Source organism: Giraffa tippelskirchi, chromosome 5 (genome assembly GCF_054371585.1).
Source record: "Giraffa tippelskirchi isolate mGirTip1 chromosome 5, T2T-mGirTip1v1.2.pri, whole genome shotgun sequence".
Lineage (NCBI taxonomy): Eukaryota > Metazoa > Chordata > Mammalia > Artiodactyla > Giraffidae > Giraffa > Giraffa tippelskirchi.
The window spans coordinates 4,793,523-4,815,471 of NC_137279.1; the positions used below are offsets into that span (position 1 = coordinate 4,793,523).

General features: G+C 39.5%; 1 protein-coding gene and 1 non-coding gene across 2 annotated transcripts in view; both read left to right on the top strand.

Moving 5' to 3' along the window:
* The first annotated feature begins 2,570 nt into the window (after positions 1–2,570).
* ZBTB41 (zinc finger and BTB domain containing 41) overlaps positions 2,571–21,949 on the top strand; it is a 32,588-nt gene continuing 13,209 nt past the window's right edge. The window contains exons 1-7 of the mRNA XM_081495276.1: positions 2,571–2,641; positions 3,271–4,510; positions 14,033–14,240; positions 14,922–14,991; positions 16,875–17,022; positions 19,289–19,418; positions 21,409–21,504. Coding sequence (XP_081351402.1) covers positions 3,388–4,510; positions 14,033–14,240; positions 14,922–14,991; positions 16,875–17,022; positions 19,289–19,418; positions 21,409–21,504 — 1,775 coding nt within the window. The 5' untranslated portion in view covers positions 2,571–2,641; positions 3,271–3,387. The remainder of the gene's footprint in view (positions 2,642–3,270; positions 4,511–14,032; positions 14,241–14,921; positions 14,992–16,874; positions 17,023–19,288; positions 19,419–21,408; positions 21,505–21,949) is intronic.
* Positions 18,287–18,358, top strand: TRNAG-GCC (transfer RNA glycine (anticodon GCC)). The gene has a single exon. It is a non-coding gene; the product is annotated as a tRNA-Gly (tRNA).

Here is a 21,949-nt window from a genome sequence, read left to right on the forward strand (position 1 = left end):
ATGACGAAGCAAAGATCCCAAGAGCTGCAATTAAGACCGGATGCAGCCAAATATATTTTTTAAAGTTAATGGGATTCCAGTTGATCTATCTTCATCAGTTGATACATCTATTTTGCAGCTGAAACATCTTCATCAACACTTGATATTGTCAGTCAAGTATAGTTATTCTTATGGATGTACCATAAGTTTTAACTAGACTCTCCTTTAAGATTCAATTTAAAGATAATACCTTTCACATATTTATCTCTTTTCAAGAAATGTCTGATCAAGTATTTTACTCATTTTAAATATTCTTTTTTCCTTCTCATTAGCTGTAATAGTTCTTTTTACTTGGGCGACATATGTTTTTCAAATATATTCTCACCTGCCTTTTGATTTTCTTAAATATGTATTTAGCTACGCTGGGTCTCAGTTGCAGCATGTGGGATCTAGTTCCCTGACCAGAGTTCAAACTCCAGCACCCTGCATTGGGGGCATAGAGTCTTAGCCATTGGACCAACAAAGAAGTCCCTTGATTGATCTTTACAATATGGACTCTTCAAATCTATGAATATGACATATTTCAATTATTTACGTCTTCTTTAATGTCTCTGAATTGTGTTTTAGGGGGAGTGCTCAGGTATTTCATATTTCCAGGTATATTTCTGATGCTGTCAAATAACACCTTTCATGATGAAGTTTATTTAAAATGTTACATGCATGGAACAGAATAGTTATTCAATGGATATTCAATGAGTAAATGAAGAAACACATTTTCACTTTCAGAAATAAATTTGTGAAACAGCCTTTTAAAGGATGTTGAATTAAGACCATGACCGATCAGCAAAAGGAAGCCATTGGAAAGAGGTTCTGAAGAGTGTAGATTTCCTTTCTGTCTTGGCTTTCTGGCTCTGCGCTTTCCTTCTGGGCACCCACCCCACTTCTATTTCCTTTGACAAAGACTTCTGACACCTTAGGGACATGGATGTTGGTGCCACATGATTGAGGAAAATACAAAGGCATTATTTTTCAATTTTATTTTCCTATTGTTCATTGCTAGTGTACTAGGGACGGTTCTCCAGAAAACCAGAACTGACAGGGTAGATAGAGGATACACAGATATTCTAAGGAATTGACTTGCATGCTTGATTCTGGGGGCTAGTAAGTCTGAAATCCATGGGACAGGCCTACGGATAGTTTCCATAGGAAACTCAGGTAAGAGTTGATGTTCCAATCTTCAGTCCAGACACTTCACGGCATCAGGTTGAAAACCCAGGCAGAGTTTTCAGGCTGAAGTCCTGAGGAGAACAGCTTCCGCTGGAAACCTCAGTCTTTGCTCTAAGACGTTCCACTGATTGGATGAGGTGTAACAAAGATTCTCTCCTTGACCAAGTTTTAAGCAGACTCCTCTAAACTCCCTTCTCAGTTAGCTTCTGACTTTTTGAGCTTCTGTATTTGTCTGTGCATTCCTCAATTATCCTGCTAGGTCAGTTTAGCCGGAATACCCCACCCTCCATATGTGACACCTGGTTCCTTAACCTCTTCCCCAAACCCATCCCACCAGGTTATGTCTGACCAATCCCACCTGCCTCCAACCAGAATCCTGTTGGGTTAGTTTAGCCAGAATGCCCCCCCACACCCCGCGTTATCTCTTGGCAGTTCTCCATCCACTGACATGCCAGCCACCCCCAGGCAGCTCCTGGGCTGTAAATTCCCACTCTTCCTTGTCTGGAATTGAGCCCAGTCTCTACCCACCCAGGACAAAATCCCACTGAACAAAGTTTGCCTTACCGTTAACAAATGTCAGGAATAACTTTTCTGTACAAGGTCCATCCACAGGGGAACCGGGAACGGGTTCTGGAAAACCACACGACTAGGACCCCCTACTAAACGTGTAGTCTTCGGGGGAGCAACCTCGGCACCACCCAGGACTGCGCTACAAACGCATAATCCTGGGCACTGGCCCCAAAAGTTAGCCTGTGGACCTTCTTTTCTCCGTTTCGGCTCTTTCCTGTCCTACCAGCTGTATGCTTGTATGTACACTTTTCAATGTTTTCTGTGGACGGTACGAAGTCAAACACTAATTTTGTGAGTAACTGCGTTAGCTGCGTCCGGCTGGGTTCTTCAGACGCGGGGCGGCGTTGGCGGAGACGCTGTCGCCCGCCGCTGAGGGGCCGCCGCGAACCGGCCCAGGTCGGGAGGACGCGGTCCGCTCGCGCCGCGGTGCCCCCGCCCAGCCCTACGCAACTCCGCCTCATCTTCTCCTCCGCCGGTCCCCGCAAGGCTGTCCCCCAGGGCCAGACTGGCTCGGTCTCAGCGGCCACCGAACCGCCGCAAAAACTCGCGGGGTGTCGTCGCTGGGGTCGCCCGGGCCCGGGGGCATCACGGAGCATGCGCGGGGAGGGTTCTCGTGCGCGCGCGCGCGCGGACATGCGCAGGGCCGCGCTTGCAGTGGGGGTGGGGGGAGGGGTGTCGGGCGGCAGCGAGGCTGCGCGCGGCTGACGTGTTCGGTGGCCGCGGCGGCGGCGGCGGCGGCGAGGCGACGGCAGGGGAAGGGCGGGCGGGGCCGGGGGCTGAACCCGGAAGTGGCTAGGCGCCGGAGCGAGCGCGCCCGGAGTGGAGCTTGGCGGCCGGGAGCCAGCGGGGAGCCCTGCGTTCCCGGGTAAATGGACGCGCGGGGCGTCCGCGCGGGGAGCGGGTGACGGGCGGCCGGGGGCCGCCCTCGGTGGCGCGGTCTCGGCCCGGCGGGGGCCCGGGGAGGCTCTGCTCTGGCGATCGTCCCCCGGGTGACCCCAACCTCCTCTCCGCGCCGCTCCCGGGGCAGTCCCGCCGGGCGCCTCCGGCCTTTGGACGCTTGCCGGCGGGGATGAGGTGCGCCTCACCGCCCCGGGGAAGCGTGTTCATGGGGGGCGGAGGGAACGTGGCTTCCGTGGCCGCGACGGCCTGAGTGTCAGCGCCCCGGCGCCCTTGCATCGCGAAGGTGGCCGCCTCGACCGGCACCCCGGCGGGCTCGGGGGAGCCTCCCCTTCTGCCCCCTTTCCCGCTACTCCGTTCTGGAATAGGGCCTGCAAGGTGTGCCCTGCCTCCTTCAAAATTATTCTTTTGTTGGCTGTCTTTTTCTAACCCGGCCCTCCTTGTTCTCCGCCCTAAAATCTCAGCCACGAATGAGTGGAAACGGTGACTTTGTCATAATTTACTTCTCGTTTAGGAAGGATGTGTTGACAGTACCGTGAGTGACTTAGGATCGCTGGGCCGTGAAGTTGTTTTACGTGGTTCTTACTCTCTTCACAGACCATGCAACCCTCGGGCACGCCCCTGCAGAAGCTGTGATCCCAGACAATCTTGTTTTCCTTCATAAATCCCTCAAGACACTTATGAAGTTTCTTGTTCTGAAACCGTTGTACTGCAATGAAGAAGAGGAGAAAGGTTACTTCACATCTTGACGAGAAGATCCATCTAGGCTACCATAAAGATTCCCCGGAAGGAAATGCTGTAGAGGAGTGTGACCGAGTAACCTACACCCATTCCACAGAAAGACCAGCTCCTGAAGCCCTGTGCTGTTATCAGGAACTTCCTCCCTCCCCGGATCAGAGAAAACTTCTGAGTTCTTTGCAGTACAATAAGAACTTGCTGAAGTATTTGAATGATGACAGGCAGAAGCAACCGTCTTTCTGTGACTTGCTTATCATAGTAGAAGGAAAAGAATTTAGCGCCCATAAAGTTGTCGTTGCTGTTGGCAGTAGTTATTTCCATGCATGTTTGAGCAAAAATCCGAGCACGGATGTTGTCACCCTGGATCACGTAACACACTCCGTTTTTCAGCATTTGCTTGAATTTCTTTACACATCAGAATTTTTTGTGTACAAATATGAAATCCCTCTTGTTTTAGAGGCTGCAAAATTTCTGGATATTATAGATGCAGTTAAGCTGCTAAATAACGAAAATGTTGCCACTTTTCAGTCTGAGCTAACTGAAAAGTCATCACCAGAAGAAACACTAAGTGAATTAACTGGAAGACTATCAAGTAATCATCAGTGTAAATTCTGTAGTAGACATTTTTGTTACAAGAAGTCTTTAGAGAATCATTTGTCGAAAACCCATAGGTCCCTTTTATTAGGGAAAAAACATGGGTTAAAAATGCTGGAGAGAAGTTTTTCCACAAGAAGATCAAAACGGAATCGAAAGTGCCCTGTTAAGTTTGACGACACCAGTGATGATGAGCCAGAAAGTGGTGATGGGTCAGACAATTTGAATCAAGACAGTTTTGATAAGGAAAAGTCAGATAGAAATGATTCTGAGGATCCTGGAAGTGAATATAATGCTGAAGAAGATGAGCTAGAGGAGGAAATGTCAGATGAATATTCTGACATAGAAGAACAGAGTGAAAAAGATCAGAATGATGCAGAAGAGGAGCCAGAGGCTGGTGATTCTGTCAGAAGCATTCATGAGGGGTTAACCCCTGTAATCATTCACAACAGTAACAAAAAAATATTGCAGTGCCCCAAATGTGATAAGACATTTGACCGCATAGGTAAGAAAGAAAAGCTTGTTTCTTGTCTCTAATGATTTACTTTTCATGAATACTTTAAAGGTGATGATTTAAAACTAAACTTTGAAAGTAACTTTTAAAAAGTGTGATTTTTGATCCGTGTTTTATCCTGTTATTATAGATTTGTTGTGATTCAGGAATTAAGTATTTATATTACCTTTTATTTTCTCTTCCTCATGTCCTGGCAGTAGGTGACAGATCATTAGTTCCTGTGTTTAGTATGAAAAATTCCAGAGTGTCAATAATTATGAATGTAGCGTTTTGATTTATATGCTAATTTAATTTCATTTAAGTGCTATTTTTGAGTCATAATAGAAAATTGAAATAGGTCATATTGTATGTAATTTAATAATTCCTATACTGTTTCCCCTTGAGCGTGGTAATATGTGAGTCATAAATATAGTCCCTTTTCCAGTATCCAGTACTGTTTAGAACTGGGATGTTTCAGATTAAGAATAGTTAAGGATAAAACTAAATTACTAAATGTAATAAATGCCTTCATTCTGTACACAGAGACTTTAGGAAGTGTCCTAGTAGTATTCTTGGGTTATTATAATAATGAAAAAATCATTTTTTTCTTTATTAGAAAGCATATGTATGAAAAGCGTATGAAAAGTCATATGAAAGTGAAAAGCATATGAAAGTGAAAGTTAGTTGCTCAGTTGTGTCTGACTCTTTGTGACCGTATGGACTGTAGCCCACCAGGCTCCTCTGTCCGTGGACTTCTCCAGGGAGGAATACTGGAGTGGGTTCCCATTCCCTTCTCTGGGGATCTTCCCAACCCAGGGATCGAACCTGGGTCTCCTGCATTGCAGGCAGTCAGTGAATATTTAATTTCAAGAGAGCTTACTTGCTAGTAAAATAATTTTTGGAGGTGTCTTATGTGGACTTTATAATGTGAACTTTAAAATTGCAGCAATTCACTTACATATAAATGAGAGTTATGAAATTGGGGAATATATTTTACCACATAGAATGATAAAATAAACATAAATATTTGACCTTATAAAATTACTTATACATTTATACATTTACTATATCCCCATGTGTCTCTAGTGGGTCAGATGGTAAAGTCTGCCTGCAGTGCTGGAGACCCAGGTTCAATACCTGGGTCAGGAAGATTCCCTAGGTCAGAAAGATCCCCTGGAGAAGGAAAGGCAACCCACTCCAGTATTCTTGCCTGGAAAATCCCATGGACAGAGGAGCCTGGCAGGCTTCAGTCCATGAGGTCGCAAAGAGTCAGACGTGACTGAGCAACTTCACTTCACTCATGTCATTGAGTTAGGAGGAAATGGTTAAATACGGTATTGGTAATCATTTGCTCTCAAAATACTCAACAGTGTAAACTGTGACATAGCAGTAGGTACCTTTTTTTTTTGCTTTTTTATGCCTTTGAATATTTTTCTCTAAATTAGAATGCTTTTGACAATCCAACTTAATTATTCATTGCTATTTTTACTGTGTTTAAAGTTCTGTTCAAATGAATAGAGTAACTTTTTTGAGCAACTAGTCAGTTGGAAGAGTGTGTGGATACAAGTAGCTTGTTAAACTAAGGCTGGTAAATGTTCTTGTAGAGCTGTGATCACGTACTGTGAGCATTACAGGGAACAGAGAACATTCTTGAATTGAGATAGCTGACAACATTTCATCTTTCCAGTTGATTCTGCTTTTTTAGACTTTGTATTCCTCGCACATGCTTCCTGTATCGTACCTTGTTCTCAGTCATGCTCAGTCGCTCAGTCGTGTCCGGCTCCTTGCCACCCCAGGAACTATAGCCCGCCAGGCTCCTCTGTTCATGGGATTTTTCCCGGCAAGGATACTGGAATGGGTTGCCATTTCCTTAATTTGGCCTAATTTGATTTGAGATGTGTGAGAGCAGGGTCAGTCTGCCAGTGGCATTGAGGGCCCAGCAGATAGATATCAGACTCTTGTATCCAACACTAGGCCTGTGGGATGCATTGTGAGCAAGGGGTTCTGTGTTCAGGTAAGACAAGGAAGACGATACTCAATCTTTATTAACACTCTCAAATTCTCTAGCAAAGAAACCTGTTAATTTTACTTAACCTGGCATTTCCTCAGATAACTTTATCACGTCCCGGGAAACTAGAGTTCTGTGCACACTATTTGGGAAAATACTGCATGAGTTAAGGTCCTGATGTACTAAGAGGAAGCATTTTGCAGCTTTTTGAACCAAGGTTAGTCCAGATAATCAGATAAATGTGAGAATCAATAGATCACATTGTCAGCTTATTTCTAGCCTCCTTTCTGAATGTATTTTATGTTATCCCCCTCTTATTGAACCCCTCTTTTGCTTAGCCTCATTGGGGCTCCTGACTTCTCCCCTGTGCAGAGAAAGAGAGAAGAGATTGAGATTATGATTTTATCATACTGGTTACAAAGCATTGATACGAGCTGTGGTGATGTCAGACTGCCTGCATTTTTGAATCCAGGTCTTATGTGAGTTACTTCACCTGTGTGTACTTTTGTCTCCTCACAGATTGAATGATGCTAATAGTACCTTCTCAGGCTGTTACTATGAGGATTAAATAGGATAATCTTTGTGAAATTTGTGTGAATATAGTATGAAATTACAATACTGTGTGAAATTTAGGGGTGCAATGAATGCTAGCTGCTCTTATTCATCATTAATATAGTTTCTGAGTGTCTGTACTATGCCAGACACTAAACAAATATGAAGTGATATGTTCTTTGTCGTCAAGGATCTTAGAGATTAATGAGTACATGCAAAAACACAATTATAATAAAGATAATCTTATCAGGACAGGGACAGAGGCTTAGGGGAATCGGGAAAGATTTCATGGAGCAGGTAGCATTTGAGCTGAGAACCTAAGAAAGGGAGGAGCTTGCAAGGCAGAAGGACCAACAAGTACAAAGATTTTAAGGTAGTTATGTTCTGGAAATTGCTAAAACCAGGGTGATTTCAGGGTGGGCAAGAGGCGTAATGAAAATGATGAGAGATGAGGATTGGCAAGTGAGCAGAGGTCACGTTTTGAATGGTTTGTATGCAGTGCAGAGAAGTTTTTATCCAGTAAGTGATAAAAAATTGAGAAAACAAAGGTAGGCGGGCTTCAGGGAAGAGAAGGAAGTTAGAAAGAGCAGAGGGTCTTTGCAGCCTTGGGCTGGCAGGATGAGCGGCATTGGGATGTGGGACAGGGTGGATCAGAGCTGCCGACTTCAGTGGACTGGTGATGGGTAGAATGAAAAGAACAGGCAGATGGAGGAGACCTGTGTTTCTCAGTGTCCTCCTGTATCATCTCTATCAGAAGTCCTCTTTATTCTGGAAACACTTCCAGGACTACTTTCCAATAACCCTCCTATCACCCACATTTCTTTAGGAGGTTTTTAAAGTGTCCACCTTGGATTTTGATTGTTATTTCCCTGCCTCATCAGATTGTGAGCTGGAAGGTTTTGTCTGTTACTTTTGGTTAGTATCCTTCATGATACCCCAGGTCATTTCAAATGAAATAGGAAGTTTTCAGTAAGCTCCTGTTTAATTGAACTAAGGTGAAAGATTGACATCTGACTTGTGAGAAGCCTTTAACTTGCTGTTTCAGAGTGGGTTTATGAGAGGTAACTAATAAGCTCTGCAACTATATGTAGTTTACTGGAACCATATGTAGTTTACTAATTTGACTCTCTCACTTTGGATCTTTTACCTTTTTTGATGTGTTTCATAGATGCTCAGAGTGAGACTCCTGATCCAGTTGTGTTTTTCCTTAGGCTCCAGCTGTCCTCCTCTCTGCCCATTCTCATGCAGATAAGAGTCTTTTGACCTTCCCCCCCTTAAACTGAAAACCTTTGGGTGAAAAGGCAAAAATCAAATCTGGAAAAGATGACAGATGGGGGTGAGAGAAAAAAAATTTGGATGATTTGTCTTTTCTGTCCTTCCTACTGGGAACTAAAATATTTCCTTAGATTAAATTTGATCTCTTCTAGAAGTAGAAAATATTTTGTAGCTTTAAAAAAAATGTGACTTGTTTAGACTATCCTGACAGATTCCGGTTGGTTCTGAATAGGAAAGAGTTTTGACTTATGGCATAATTCTCTACAAGTTCAGTATTTTAGTGAAGTGTTCTTCAGGGCATGCCAAATGAATAAATTTGAGGTATAATTTAAGATTTGGCATATGAGATATATAATGAGCTAATTTGGTGATGTTTCTCTTTGTAAAAGCTCCACATGAAATCTGATAATTTTGCATGACCTATTTGGAATGAAACCCAAGGTCAAGTTTTGTTATGTGTAAATATGTGTATTCTCCGTCTCCTAATTTGGGACGTAATTCATATTGGGATTCAGTCAGAAAAATGCTGTGGATGAAATTTCTTAATATTATGTATTTTCTATTGGTGATCAAGAATGGTTGGGCATAATTTAGTATTCTGTGAAGGAACACTGAGGGTTTTTTTGATGGAAACTTTGATAACCTTGAAGTAAACACTTGATTTATACATTATTATTGAATTCCCCCCACCCAATAAGAAAAAAAAAGAGATATTTGTTGTCTGTGTTTATGCGAGGAGAACCTGCACCCTCAACAACCCTACCAGTTGATTTAAACCTGGGATTTCTTTGTACATTTACCTGACTTTGTGGTTCAGCATTCCCTCAGAAGCTGTGTCTCTTGTTGTTCAGAAATTCAAAGCCATGCAGATAACACATCCTGCAATGCCTCTGTGCATAAATTTGAGTTGACAGAAATGTGTTTTTTATTTTAGAGATTCTGATTGTTACAGTGAATTATTCAAATTTATATATTTTCATAGGTATCTTTGGACTTCATTGAATTTATTTTAAAACAATTTTCTTTTTGGGGGGTTAAATCCTATTAAGTCTTCTCGTCTGTAGGCAAATAGAAGTTTAACAATCAGAAGTAGTTTTGATATTTAATTTAACTGCCACTTGATGGCTTTATTGTTCAACTACATATAACTTAATTTTCAAGCAAGACTTCCTTAACTCTAAATAAAGGGGAAATTCTACTAATTGTTAATTTAACATCTTCCCAACACAGGTATTTTCATAGAAAATAAAAGGTTTGGGGAAGATTTTTCTTATAATTTAAGATTTTTATTAAGTTGCTCTTCCCATTCACTTGGGTAAAAATCAGGAAACTTGAGTAGCAGGAGGTTAAGTTAGCTTTCAGTTCTGAGACTCTGTGCTAAGTATGCAGTCAATCCCCTGGTAAAAATAGTCCTATTCCAAAAATCACTTGTAACTTAGTCATTTAAAACTCATACTGTATACTCTTGATTCATTTACATAATTTAAAAAACAAGCTTATGAAAAATGTGAAGCGTGGAAGCTTTTACAATCACGGAAAACTTTTTTGTTTTAATGCCATAAAATGACCCCTATCTTTGCCAAATTAAAATTGTGGGTTAGTAGTACATATTGATAATGTTTGGATTCTGTACCTGTTGTGATATCCAATAAATGTGTAAAAAGTAATTTTGGAATCCAGTACAAGTATGCCACATATTTTTTAAATTAATTTATTTATTTTAATTGGAGGATAATTCAAGCATGCCATATTATAATCGAGAAAGATTAAAATCAACTCAGAAAACACTTCCCCCAAGAAATTATGTTATAGCAGTATTATTCTGGTTACATCCTACAAAAAATAATAAAAAATATATGCTTTTCCAACTTTTTTTTGGATAGTTCAAGGTTAGAAATTCATAATTATGCTATATGCATATTAACATGTATGTGTATGTTCAGTTACTCAGTTGGGTCCAACTCTTTTTGACCTCATGGTCACAAAGGCTCCTCTGTTCATGGAATTCTCCAGGCAAGAATACTGGAGTGGGTAGCCATTCTCTTCTTCTTTACATCTTCCTGACTCGGGGATGGAACCATAGTCTCCTGTGTTGCAAGCAGATTCTTTACTGTCTGAACCACCAGAGAAGCAAAAGATGCATAGATCATCATGGTCTGTGCTTAAATACCTAGTATATTTTTATCATATTTTGGTTTTTCTTTGCTTATTATGTTATCCTTCCCCACTACATTAAGGGAAATATCTTGGTTCCATTTCTTCAGTATTCTTATGTAATTGCAGTACAATTAATTTTTAGATAATACACTCTGTGTTTATTAAATTTAATCATATTTAAGTTTAATTAAGTCCCATTTGTTTATTTTTGCTTTTATTCTCATTACTATAGGACAGGGGTCTTTTTGACCCAAAAAGAATCCTGCTGCGATTTATATCAAAGAGTGTTGTTCTGCCTGTGTTTTCCTCAAAGAGTTTTACAGTGTCTGGCCTTGCATTAGGTCTTTAATCCATTTCGAGTTTATTTTTGTGTATGGTGTTAGGAAGTGTTCTAATTTATCTCTGTTACATGTCCGGTTTTCCCAGCACCACTTGTTGAAGAGGCTGGCTGCCTTTTCGACATTGTATATTCCTGCCACCTTTGTAAAAGATTAGGGGACCATAGGTGCTTGGCTTTGTTGCTGGACTTCCTATCCTGTTTCACTCATGTTTCTGTTTTTGTGCCAGTACCATACTGTTTTGATTACTGTAGCTTTGTAATGTAGTCTGAAATCAGGGAACCTGATTACTCCAGCTCTGGTTTTCTTTCTCAAGATTTCTTTGGCTACTTGGGGTCGTTTGTGTTTCTATACTAAGTAAAATTTTTTGTTCTAGTTCTGTGAAAAATGCCATTGATAGTTTGATAGGGATTGTGTTGAATCTGTAGATTGCTTTGGGTAGTATAGTCATTTTTACAATATTGATTATTCTAATCCAAGAACATGGTGTGTCTAAATGTCCATCAACAGATGAATAGATAAAGAATATGTGTGGGGTGTGTATATATATATATGTACAGTGGAATATTAGTTAGCTGTAAACAAGAGTGAAATTGGGTCATTTGGAGTGATGTGGATGGACCTAGAGTCTATCATACAGAGTGAAGTAAGTCAGAGAAAAATAACGTATATTAACGCATATGTGTGGGATCTAGAAAAATGGTACAGATGAACCTATTTGCAGGGCAGGAATAGAGACAGACATAGAGAACAGACTTGTGGACACTGGGGTGGGTGGGAAGGGGAGGGTGGATTTGGGAGAGTAAGATTGACATATATACACTGCTGCTGCTGCTGCTAAGTCGCTTCAGTCGTGTCCGACTCTGTGTGACCCCATAGACAGCAGCCCACCAGGCTCTGCCGTCCCTGGGATTCTCCAGGCAAGAACGCTGGAGTGGGTTGCCATTTCCTTCTCCAGTGCATGAAAGCGAAAAGTGAAAGTGAAGTCGCTCAGTCGTGTCCGACTCGTAGCGACCCCATGGACTGTAGCCTACCAGGCTCCTCCATCCATGGGATTTTCCAGGCAAGAGTACTGGAGTGGGGTGCCGTTGCCTTCTCCGATATATATACTACCACGTGTAAAATAGATAGCCGCTGGAAACCTGCAGTATAGCACCGGGAGTTCAGCCTGCTGCTCTGTGATGACTTAGAGGGATGGGGTGGGTGGCAGAGAGGTCCAGGAGGGAGGGGACAGATGTCTGCATACAACTGATTCACATTGTTGTACAGCAGAAACTAACACAACCTTGTAAAGCAATTGTACTCCAAAAATCATATTTAGATACACGTAACAAATTGGTGAATGTAGATAAGTAATTATGATTATCTTTTTTCCTCATAGCCTTAGAATATATTTTGTTTTTTATCTAATCTCCATGATACATATAGGACTTACATATTTATAAAAAGTGTATGGGTGAAATGTTATACTTTCCTGTTAGCTTTAGCCTGAAGAAAAATTTATGTATATGTTTTTTTCAGGACAAAGCAATGCTAAGCTTATCATAGAAAATTACTCTTCATATTGATAGTGTTTTTTCTTATTTCTGTTGCCTTTCACTCAGAAGTATCCTTAGTTAAAATTTCAATTTTATGCTACTAGATGTGCATATTCACAACTTCGATTACAGAGTGATAATAATAGCCAGCGTTAATTGATAGCTTATAATGGGTTAGAAAACAGTAGTGTCTTATGTGTATTAATTTATTTATTATTATGATAATCCTCTGAAGTAAATACTATTATTCTGTTTTTATTTTTGCATATTTTCATTATTTCAGTATTATTTTTTTCAAATAAGAAAAATATGAGGAAGGTTACTTGACAAGGTCACACAGCCTGCAATTTAAAGTGTCATGGTTCATGTCCAGGTGCCTGGATCCAGGGTCTTTGCCCCTACCATTGATACTGGTCCGCCTCTATAATGTGGAATTGTATATTCTGAATAATGATGTAAAAGGCTTTTAGTATAAGATGGCTCAGTGGTAAAGAATCTGCCTGCCAGTGCACAAGGCACAGGAGATGTGGGTTCGACCCCTGGATCCGGAAGATCCCCTGGAGAAGAAAATGGCAACCCATTCCAGTATTTTTGCCTGGAGAATGCCATGGAGAGAGGAGCCTGGCTAGCTGCAGTCCATGGGGTTGCAAAGAGTCAAACATAACTTAGCAACTAAACACACCACCACCACCATAAGTAGGAATATAAATAAAAATTAAGCCAAAATATATCCTTTTATTTCATTTTTTAATTGTCACTTTTCTCTTTGGACAAGCTGTGTTAAAATTTCTTTTTTTCAATTTTTTTTTTTGGACCTATATTTGATTTACAATATTGTGTTAGTTTCAGGTGTACAATAAAGTTACTCAGTTTTATATATATATAAATTCTTTTCCATGATAGGTTTGTTATGTATGTGAGTCTGTTTCTGTATGTAAATAACTTTATTTGTATTATTTTTTAGATTCACCTGTCATATGATAGGTGACTTTGTCATATTTGACTTACTTTGACTTACTTAGTATGATAATCTCAGAGTCCATCCATGTTGCTGCAGATGGCAGTATTTCATCATTTTTTATGGGTGGGTAATATTTCATTATATGTGTGTGTGTGTGTATATACACATATACATACATACATCTTTTTTATCCATTCATCTGTTAATGGACATTTAGGTTGTTAGATCCTAGGACATTATATTCAGAATATAATACAGATTTCACATTAATATGCCTCCAGGTGTCTGCATTATACCCATTCATTTTGTCATTTTCTTTTCTTTATTACCTAAATATATTGGCCTTAGTAACTTCGTGTTAAGCATGCAGTCAAGTCCAGGTGATGTGCTTGTGTCCTAATGTCTTATAAGTTGGAGAAGTCTCGTATGAATGGGCTGTAGTGAGGTATAAATTTTGTTAAGTAATGCTAGATTTGTAGTACCCTTTCCAGACTAGCTTCTGTGGGAAGAGAGATGAAAATATATGAGCTATATAACATATTATGTTGCCTTTTGTGATATTTTTAAAAAGTCTGTTAATCTGTAAGTTCCTTTCAATTTGTGTCTATTAAATATACTGTTTATCATGAGATTTTATTCCACTGTCTAATTTCAGTCACTGTAGTAAATGTACTGAATTTAATTTTAATTTCTGTCTCTTCATAGGGAAATATGAGAGCCACACACGTGTTCACACAGGTGAGAAGCCCTTTGAGTGTGATATTTGTCACCAGCGTTATTCGACAAAGTCTAACCTAACTGTTCACAGAAAGAAGCACAGTAATGAAACAGAATTTCATAAGAAGGAGCACAAGTGCCCTTATTGTAATAAACTTCATGCAAGCAAGAAGACTTTAGCCAAGCATGTTAAGAGGCAAGTATGATCTTGCTTCCATAGTAGACTTTAATGTGCTTTCTAATTTAAATATGTAGCGAGCTAAACACATCTACGGAGTGCTTGTCTCCAGTCCTTTCATTGCTTAAAATTTTCTAGATGACAAATTTTTTAAGAAAAAAACAGCAAATATTCATTCATACTTGTGAGATTAAGTTTTTTGAGGTTGAAACAAAAACAACAATCTATACTCTAGAAGTTTAAGATACAGCATTTTTATTATCCTTGGTTTTGTGTCTTGGGTTTTGACAAGTATATTTTGAACGTATATGATTATACAACTCCAGAAAACTTATTCCTCATGCTCAGCTTTGTCTTTAGTATATAAAAATTTGTGAGAGAAAATTTATATTTAACTGAGAAATTAAATTTACTGAACTATGGAGTAAAGTCAAGTGAGTTGCCTTGAAGATTCTCTGTGAATAGATAGGTTCCTGAATATATTTAAAATGACTACATTTTACTTTGACTATTTCTGCATAAATTTAGGCATACATTCATATATTAAAATGATAGCAATTCTTAATATACTCAAATGTGCCTGCCTCTAATAAAGAAATCACTGCTTGATTCTTATAATCACTGTTAACATGTCAAATAGAGTACTGACTTAACTAATATCATCTTTTCCTAACATTCTTTTAATTTTTTTTCTTGTAGATTTCATCCTGAAAATGCACAGGAATTTATTTCCATTAAGAAGACTAAGAGTGAAAGTTGGAAGTGTGATGTAAGAGATTTTAATTTGTAGTAGAAAACCCCAAGTTAAATGTAGTGTGAACTTTTGTGAAAGTTATTAAATTTTAAAGTAATATAAACTTAGCTTATATCACTTTTAGTATCCTTTATACAGTGTTATCCTAATATTTTTACAAATTAAGCCTGGTATGAGTTACTTTTTGGATGATGGACCTGAAAAATAGAAATCCTAGATTTTATTCTTATTGTAACCACTATAACATGTTTCTATAGTTGTCTATATAGACTGTGACATTACTGTTGCACACAATATAAAATGTTAGAATTTTCCCTCCACTGCTGATTATCTGTTGCTATATGTCAAACCACCTCAAAACTTAGCAGCCTTAAGTTACTGTTTCATTTTCATCTCATCATTTTGTGGGTCAGTAATAGCATTGGGGCAGGATTTCACTAGGTAATTCTTCTGTTCCACATGGTGCCAGCTGATGGGTGGTCTGTCTGGTCTGGTCTGGTTTGGAGCTACTCCCAAAGTGCCTCACTCGCCTGGCTGGAAGCTGGTGTTGGTCTGCAGCTGGGAGCTCTGCCAAGCCGCTGGCCGGGGCAGCTTCCTGAGGCTGCTTGAGCTTCCTTCCAGCATGGCAGCTGGACTCTGGGAAGGAAAGAGTGTTCCAGGAAGCTGAGGTGAACAGTATCAGGCTTTTTATGGCCTCACCTTGGAAGTCTCAGAGTACCACTTCTAGCATGTTCTGTTGGTCACGCAGGCCACTCCAGCCAGGGAAGATTTAAGGGGAGTGGAATCAGTCTCCATTTTACAATGATAGGAGAAGCAATGAATTTGTAGGTATCTTTTATTCTACTATACCCCCTAAAGTAGTTTTTCATTATTTAAATAGTGTTTAAATGAGTTACCACCTGTCATTTTGTCTTCTTTATTCCAAGGCTTCAGTTTATGTGTATGACAGCATTCTCACCATTTCTCTCATCTCAGTTTCTAGGAATTGAAGTAAATTATTTGGATCTTACTGTAAGATGGTTTCCTTACCTTACTAAGTTTTATCATTCTCACGTGTAAAATGATAATAATTGTATCTACCTCCTAGGTTTGTTGTGAGAATTAAGTAAAATAATCCATGAATCACTTAGCTTTGTGCCTGGTATACAGTACATGCTGTGTTGTTACACCTGGTGTATAGTACGTGTCCTGTTATTATAGCAGCCTGTCGCCCCGCTTTCTAAATTTGCCGTCTACCAGAATTTTTTAAAACTTGTGTCTATTCTTTCTGACCACTTTAAGAGATAAACTTTCAAGTAATTTTTCTGAGGTTTTTTAATTCCAATTCCTAATCAAATATATGGTAGCATGAAATATAATTAATTTTCAAATATACATTTAATGGGTTTAGAAATGTTGACCAGGATTAAGATTACTGTATAATCTGAGGAATTAGCCTATTAGAAATATCAGATGTTGAAATTCACCTACCTTTAGTACTAAATAATTTCTTACTATAATTCGTCTGGGGCTCTCCCGGTGGCTCAGTCGGTAAAGAATCTGCCTGCAATGTGGGAGACCTGGATTCATTCAGTCCCTGGGTTAGGAAGATCCCCTGGAGGAGGGTATGGCAACCCACTCTAGTATTCTTGCCTGGAGAATCCTCATGGACAGAGGAGCCTGGCAGGCTGCAGTCCATGGGGTCACAAAGAGTCAGGACAGGACTGAGAGAGCACACGTAATTCCTCCAAGGCATTTTCTTTTTTTTTCTGTACGATCAGTTGATTATACTTTTGGTAAGTTTTTTCTTTTGGGAGAAATTTCTAACTACTTAAATCTGTATGTTTATTTCCCATCAAAGCTTTATATTTTTATTTTAGATTCACGTTCCCTCACATTTTATGTGCATTTTCCTTTAGATTTGTAAGAAATCTTTTACTCGAAGACCACACTTGGAGGAACATATGATTCTCCATTCTCAAGACAAACCTTTTAAGTGCACCTATTGTGAAGAACATTTCAAATCACGATTTGCACGGTTGAAGCATCAAGAAAAGTTCCATCTGGGTAAGCAGATTACTTTTCTGGGAGCATCACAGCCACTGTCGGTGAGCACATCGTGCTGGGGAGACTGCTGCCGTGGGACCACGTAGGAGAGGAGCTCGTGTGAGTGGGGCGGGGTTCTTGGAGACGAGTAAACACTGGCTTTGTTATGTTTTTTAGTGGCAGATGTGTTCGTGGTCAGAACTGCATTTATTTACAGTTGATTGTCGGATAGGTTTGTGAGTGCCTGGGGTAGGCATTTTTGTTTGTTTGTTTTAGAAAAACCTCATTTTTCAGCGAGTGAGATAAACTTAGTATACTTGGAATGCAGTGCTGTATTTGCTGAGTTCTGTCCCTCCTGCTTGTGGCCACAGTGGAGACTTGTGTTCCAGATAGGTACATTTATGACAGTTTAATCCCAGTAATGAATTATCATCATCCAAGTAGCCTTTTCCCTGTCCTATTCACTGTTTTTATTGACAACTTGGATAAAAGATAATATACTTCATGTTTTATCAATATGTAGCATGACATAAAGCTCGCAGGGGGAGTGGTAGCAGAAAATAAAAACGTAAAAAAAATCCGCTGTCAAAAAAAGTTAAAACAAATTAAATTAAAATTAATTATGAATAAATACAAAGTTGTACATACGGGAATGATCTGACTTTCACTCATTGGGAGTTGCAGAGCTGTAAAATGGTACAGAATCCAAATGCCTCAGTTTACAGACGGGCTTATTAATAGCATTGGCTTTTTAGACACTGTCTGAACCAGTAATGTCATATGACTGACAAAAAAACTATAGTTTTAAACTACATTAATGAAAACGTGTTGTTCAGAATTAGAAAGATCACCGTCTCACTGATTTTAAATTGATCTGGAACATTGCATTCATTTATGGATACCACATTCAGGATGGATATTGACATATATTCTAGAGGTGGGCAATTATGGCAACATAGGGCCTTAAGATCATGTCATCTGAAAAACTTTTGAAGGGCCTTGAAATATTTTATTTGGTAACGGGAGACAGAACAGCTGTCTTCAGATATTTTCAAAGCTGTGTGTGCACAGTCAGGAATATAGTTGCCCCTCAGTATCTGTGGGGGTTAGTTCCAAGACCTCCCCAGACACCCAAATCTGAGGATGCCCAAGTCCCTCATAAAATGGGGTAGTGTTTGCATATAATGTGCAAATCCCCCTGCATACTTTAAATCATCTTTTGATTATTTACAATATCTGTTACAATGTAAATGCTATTTAAATAGTTGTAAATACAATGTGGGTTTCCCTGGTAGCTCAGTGGTAAAGAATCTGCCTGCCAAGCAGGATACCCAGGTTCGATTCCTGGGTCAGGAAGATCCCCTGGAGAAGGAAATGGCAACCCACTCTGGTACTCTTGCCTGGGGAAATCCCATGGACAGAGGAGCCTGGCAGGCTACAGTCCATGGGGTCACAAAAGAGTCAGACATGACTTAGCATGTAAACAACAACAAAGTACAACGTAGATGCTATGTAAATGGTTGCCAGTGCCTGACAAATGCAAGGTTTGCTCTTTGGAACTTTGTGGAATTGTTTTCAGATATTTTCTATCTGGAGTTGGTTGAAACTGCAGATAACTTCAGGGTGGGGTTCAGTGGGCAGGGCACAGCAAGCACATCATACTTCTTTTTCACACATCCTTTGTCTACCTTTTGGTTTGCCCTTCAGTAGAATTCTGTCTTCTCTCTAGTCATTTATTTGGTAAAATCATGATGACATTTTGAATCCAGTTAAAGGTCAATATTACTGTAAGAAATTTGTGTTTAATTTTGTAAGACTAAACAGAAATGTGCCACAGTATTTTCAGTCAAGAAAATATCATTAAGTTTTTTTGGTTATAAGGAGCAACAGTATATTTCTAAACCATGAGCAGTCTTAAGTCCTCTGTTTATTCTTGAAAATTTCTTATTACCTCTTTTCCCCCTGAAATTTGATAGGTAGCATTTTTTTTCTTTGACTCAGTCTGATTTCAAGCTAGGAGTTGGCCAGTTCAGTTTGTGAACCCATTGGTTTATTCAGCATTTATTATACCAGATGCCTGGTGCCATACTCAGCTCTGGAGATCTAGAGATGTACCTGTCTGCTGGGACTAAACAGTCTAGAAGGAAAGAGAAAACTATAAAGAGATAATTGGTTGTGTTATGATATGTGCACTAGTAGTGGGAGGTATGAATTTACAACACATGTATTAAATTTAACTTAGTATCTGTTCTTAAAGTTTATATGCACACTATTTCTTCCTTTGTAGGTCCTTTTCCATGTGATATATGTGGTCGCCAGTTTAATGACACTGGAAATTTGAAACGCCATATAGAGTGTACCCATGGTGGAAAGAGAAAATGGACTTGCTTTATCTGTGGAAAATCAGTACGAGAAAGGTGAGGCATTATCTAAATACCCAGAAGAATCCAGGTACTGTTATGTAGAAATAATCAATGAATATATTTTATAAAGTTTAAGGTAATATAAGATACTTGAATCATGCTTTAATTTGAAACTTAAGTATAAAAGAAATTACATAAAATGTTACGGAAGGTGATATGAAGTCAGGATTTTCAAATTTAGATGGTGAATTTAACAGAGACATCATTTTATCTCTTTCTGAAACCCCTCTAAATATACGTTAAAGGTTGTTTGTTCATTCATTCATTCATTTTGAAGACATAAGCTACAAAGACAGTGTGACAGGAAAGCGACAAGAGCAGCCCAGGTTTGGAAGCTCAAAAGCAGTATCAGTGGGAACTGACCTACCAGGTCTCAGGAGGACAGATCCCAGAGTGGCAGTGGAGAGGTGGAGAGCCTTGTCTCCTTGCAGAGTCCACAGAAGGTGCGGGAGCTGGCAGGCCCAGTGCCTCTGGAACCAGGGTGAAGGGCAGGTGGAGTCAGAACTGCCTTGCAAGTGCAGTTAGAGCCTTGGGTCCTCCTCTGTCCCCCACACAGGCCTGCTGCTGGACGGCCACCCTCCCGCAGGGGCAGATACCTGCGTGGAGTCGCACAGTCGACCACAGAGCAGTGGGCCCCAGATACGGTCCAATATAATGTACTGCTCAGTGCTGCGTGCTACACAGGCAGTAAGACAAAGAAAGGGAATGCTTACTCACATGGCTGTTTCTGAGAGAGAGCCGTGCGGAGGAGGAGACCAAGGAGAACACGTGAACGTGCGGTGAGTGACGGGAGTGTTCTCTGTCTCATCCTGCACATGACACTCTTCTTTAAACAGTATGTGCATATTAGTACTCTTCAGTATGTAGAAGTTCATTATTTTAAAAAAATGAAGTGACACTTTCCTAAAAGAACAAATGGGTACAATGGCAGAAAAATCAGTATGCTATATTTATATGAAAACTTGTATTTACCAGATTAGTAAAATATAAAGGACATCTTATACATTATAAATTATTTTTTCCCTTAAAGGTCTTTCTGTAAAAATAAAAGTCAAACTAACTGAAAAAGCAAACAGCCTTTCCATCTTTTCACTTGTTAGGGTCTGGGGCTAGTTTTCCTGGTGTTGGTAGGCCTGGTGGAGGGGATCCCCTGCTGGTGGAGATCGGGTTCAGTTCCCATTCGCCTTCATGCCCCCTGGACGTGGGGCTGCAGTGAACCCAGGCGGCAGTGGCAGTCAGAAGCCCGCCGTGGTCGGATGTGCTGCGCCGTCCTCTCTTTCCCTGAAGATAACTTTGTCTGCCCTCCCTCAGCCTTTATTTTACGTATGTGGGGAATCTCCGAATAGTAGAACTGTAGGAGATGCCACAGTGGTGACACAGTGATCCATCCATGGTCGGTAGGGCTGGAGGATTTAGGACTAGCAACAATTGGTATCCTTTACATGGTTTCCCTGTTTACCTTTGCCATCTGGAAATTACAAGTATCTGTGAAGTTTTCTTTGGCTTAAAACATTACTTTAATAAGTTGTGAGCACACATTAGAAAATAATAGTACTGATAAACTGGATTTCTTATGTATTATTAAACCCTATCCACTAAAATTTACATCAGTTTTACTGAATTGTCATGAAAATTCAGTAGTGACAATTAAGCATTTTTTCATTTGTATGTCTTGGAAGTTTACATAAGCTATATATTAAATCTTTGAGCAAACCACTATCAAAGGAAGTCAAAGCTAAATTATTTGCTTTTTTTAAGGCGAGAGACATAGTAAACATGTTTGTACACTGGTGCAACTAATCCAATGAGAAGCAGAAATGTTGTCAGAGAAGGGGAACAGTTGACATTATGTTAGCTTGAACAGCTTTCTAGTAAGCTTTCTAGAAATCTGTGTTTATGTATTAAATATGTGTTTCTGTATTAGGTTGGCATTAAAAAATCTATAGCTGTATATATATGTGTATACTTTTTTTTTTTAATACAGAACTACTTTGAAAGAACATTTGAGAATCCATAGTGGAGAAAAGCCTCATCTCTGTAGTATCTGTGGACAAAGTTTTCGTCATGGAAGCTCATACAGGTAGGTCAAGCCATTTTTTGCCTATATTAAGTAAGATAAAATTCTGTCTCCATTTTATAATCTTTTCTTAACATTGTGTTAGTTTTTTGATGAATAAAGACATGTCTTACCATTTGTGATGAAGCAAAGCTGTGCAGAAAACTTGATAGACTTTTGCCTCTACTTTATACCTTTTAATGTTGTCTTCATTCTGTAGTATAAAATATGTTAATGTATTTCCTCATCACTAAGAGTAATGCTTTACTAAGTCGTTTTTATTTAAATGTTTCATTACTTTTCTTTGAATCAAAATTCATGAAAACTCGGGTGTTCTAAAGCTGGCGCATTTTTTCAGTCCTAATTATCAAAGAATTTTTTGTTAAAAAATATGACAAAATTGAAAACTCAAGGATTCTCAATTTTAGAAAGTTTTCTGAATATAAGTTGTAACTTAAGTAATTATTTT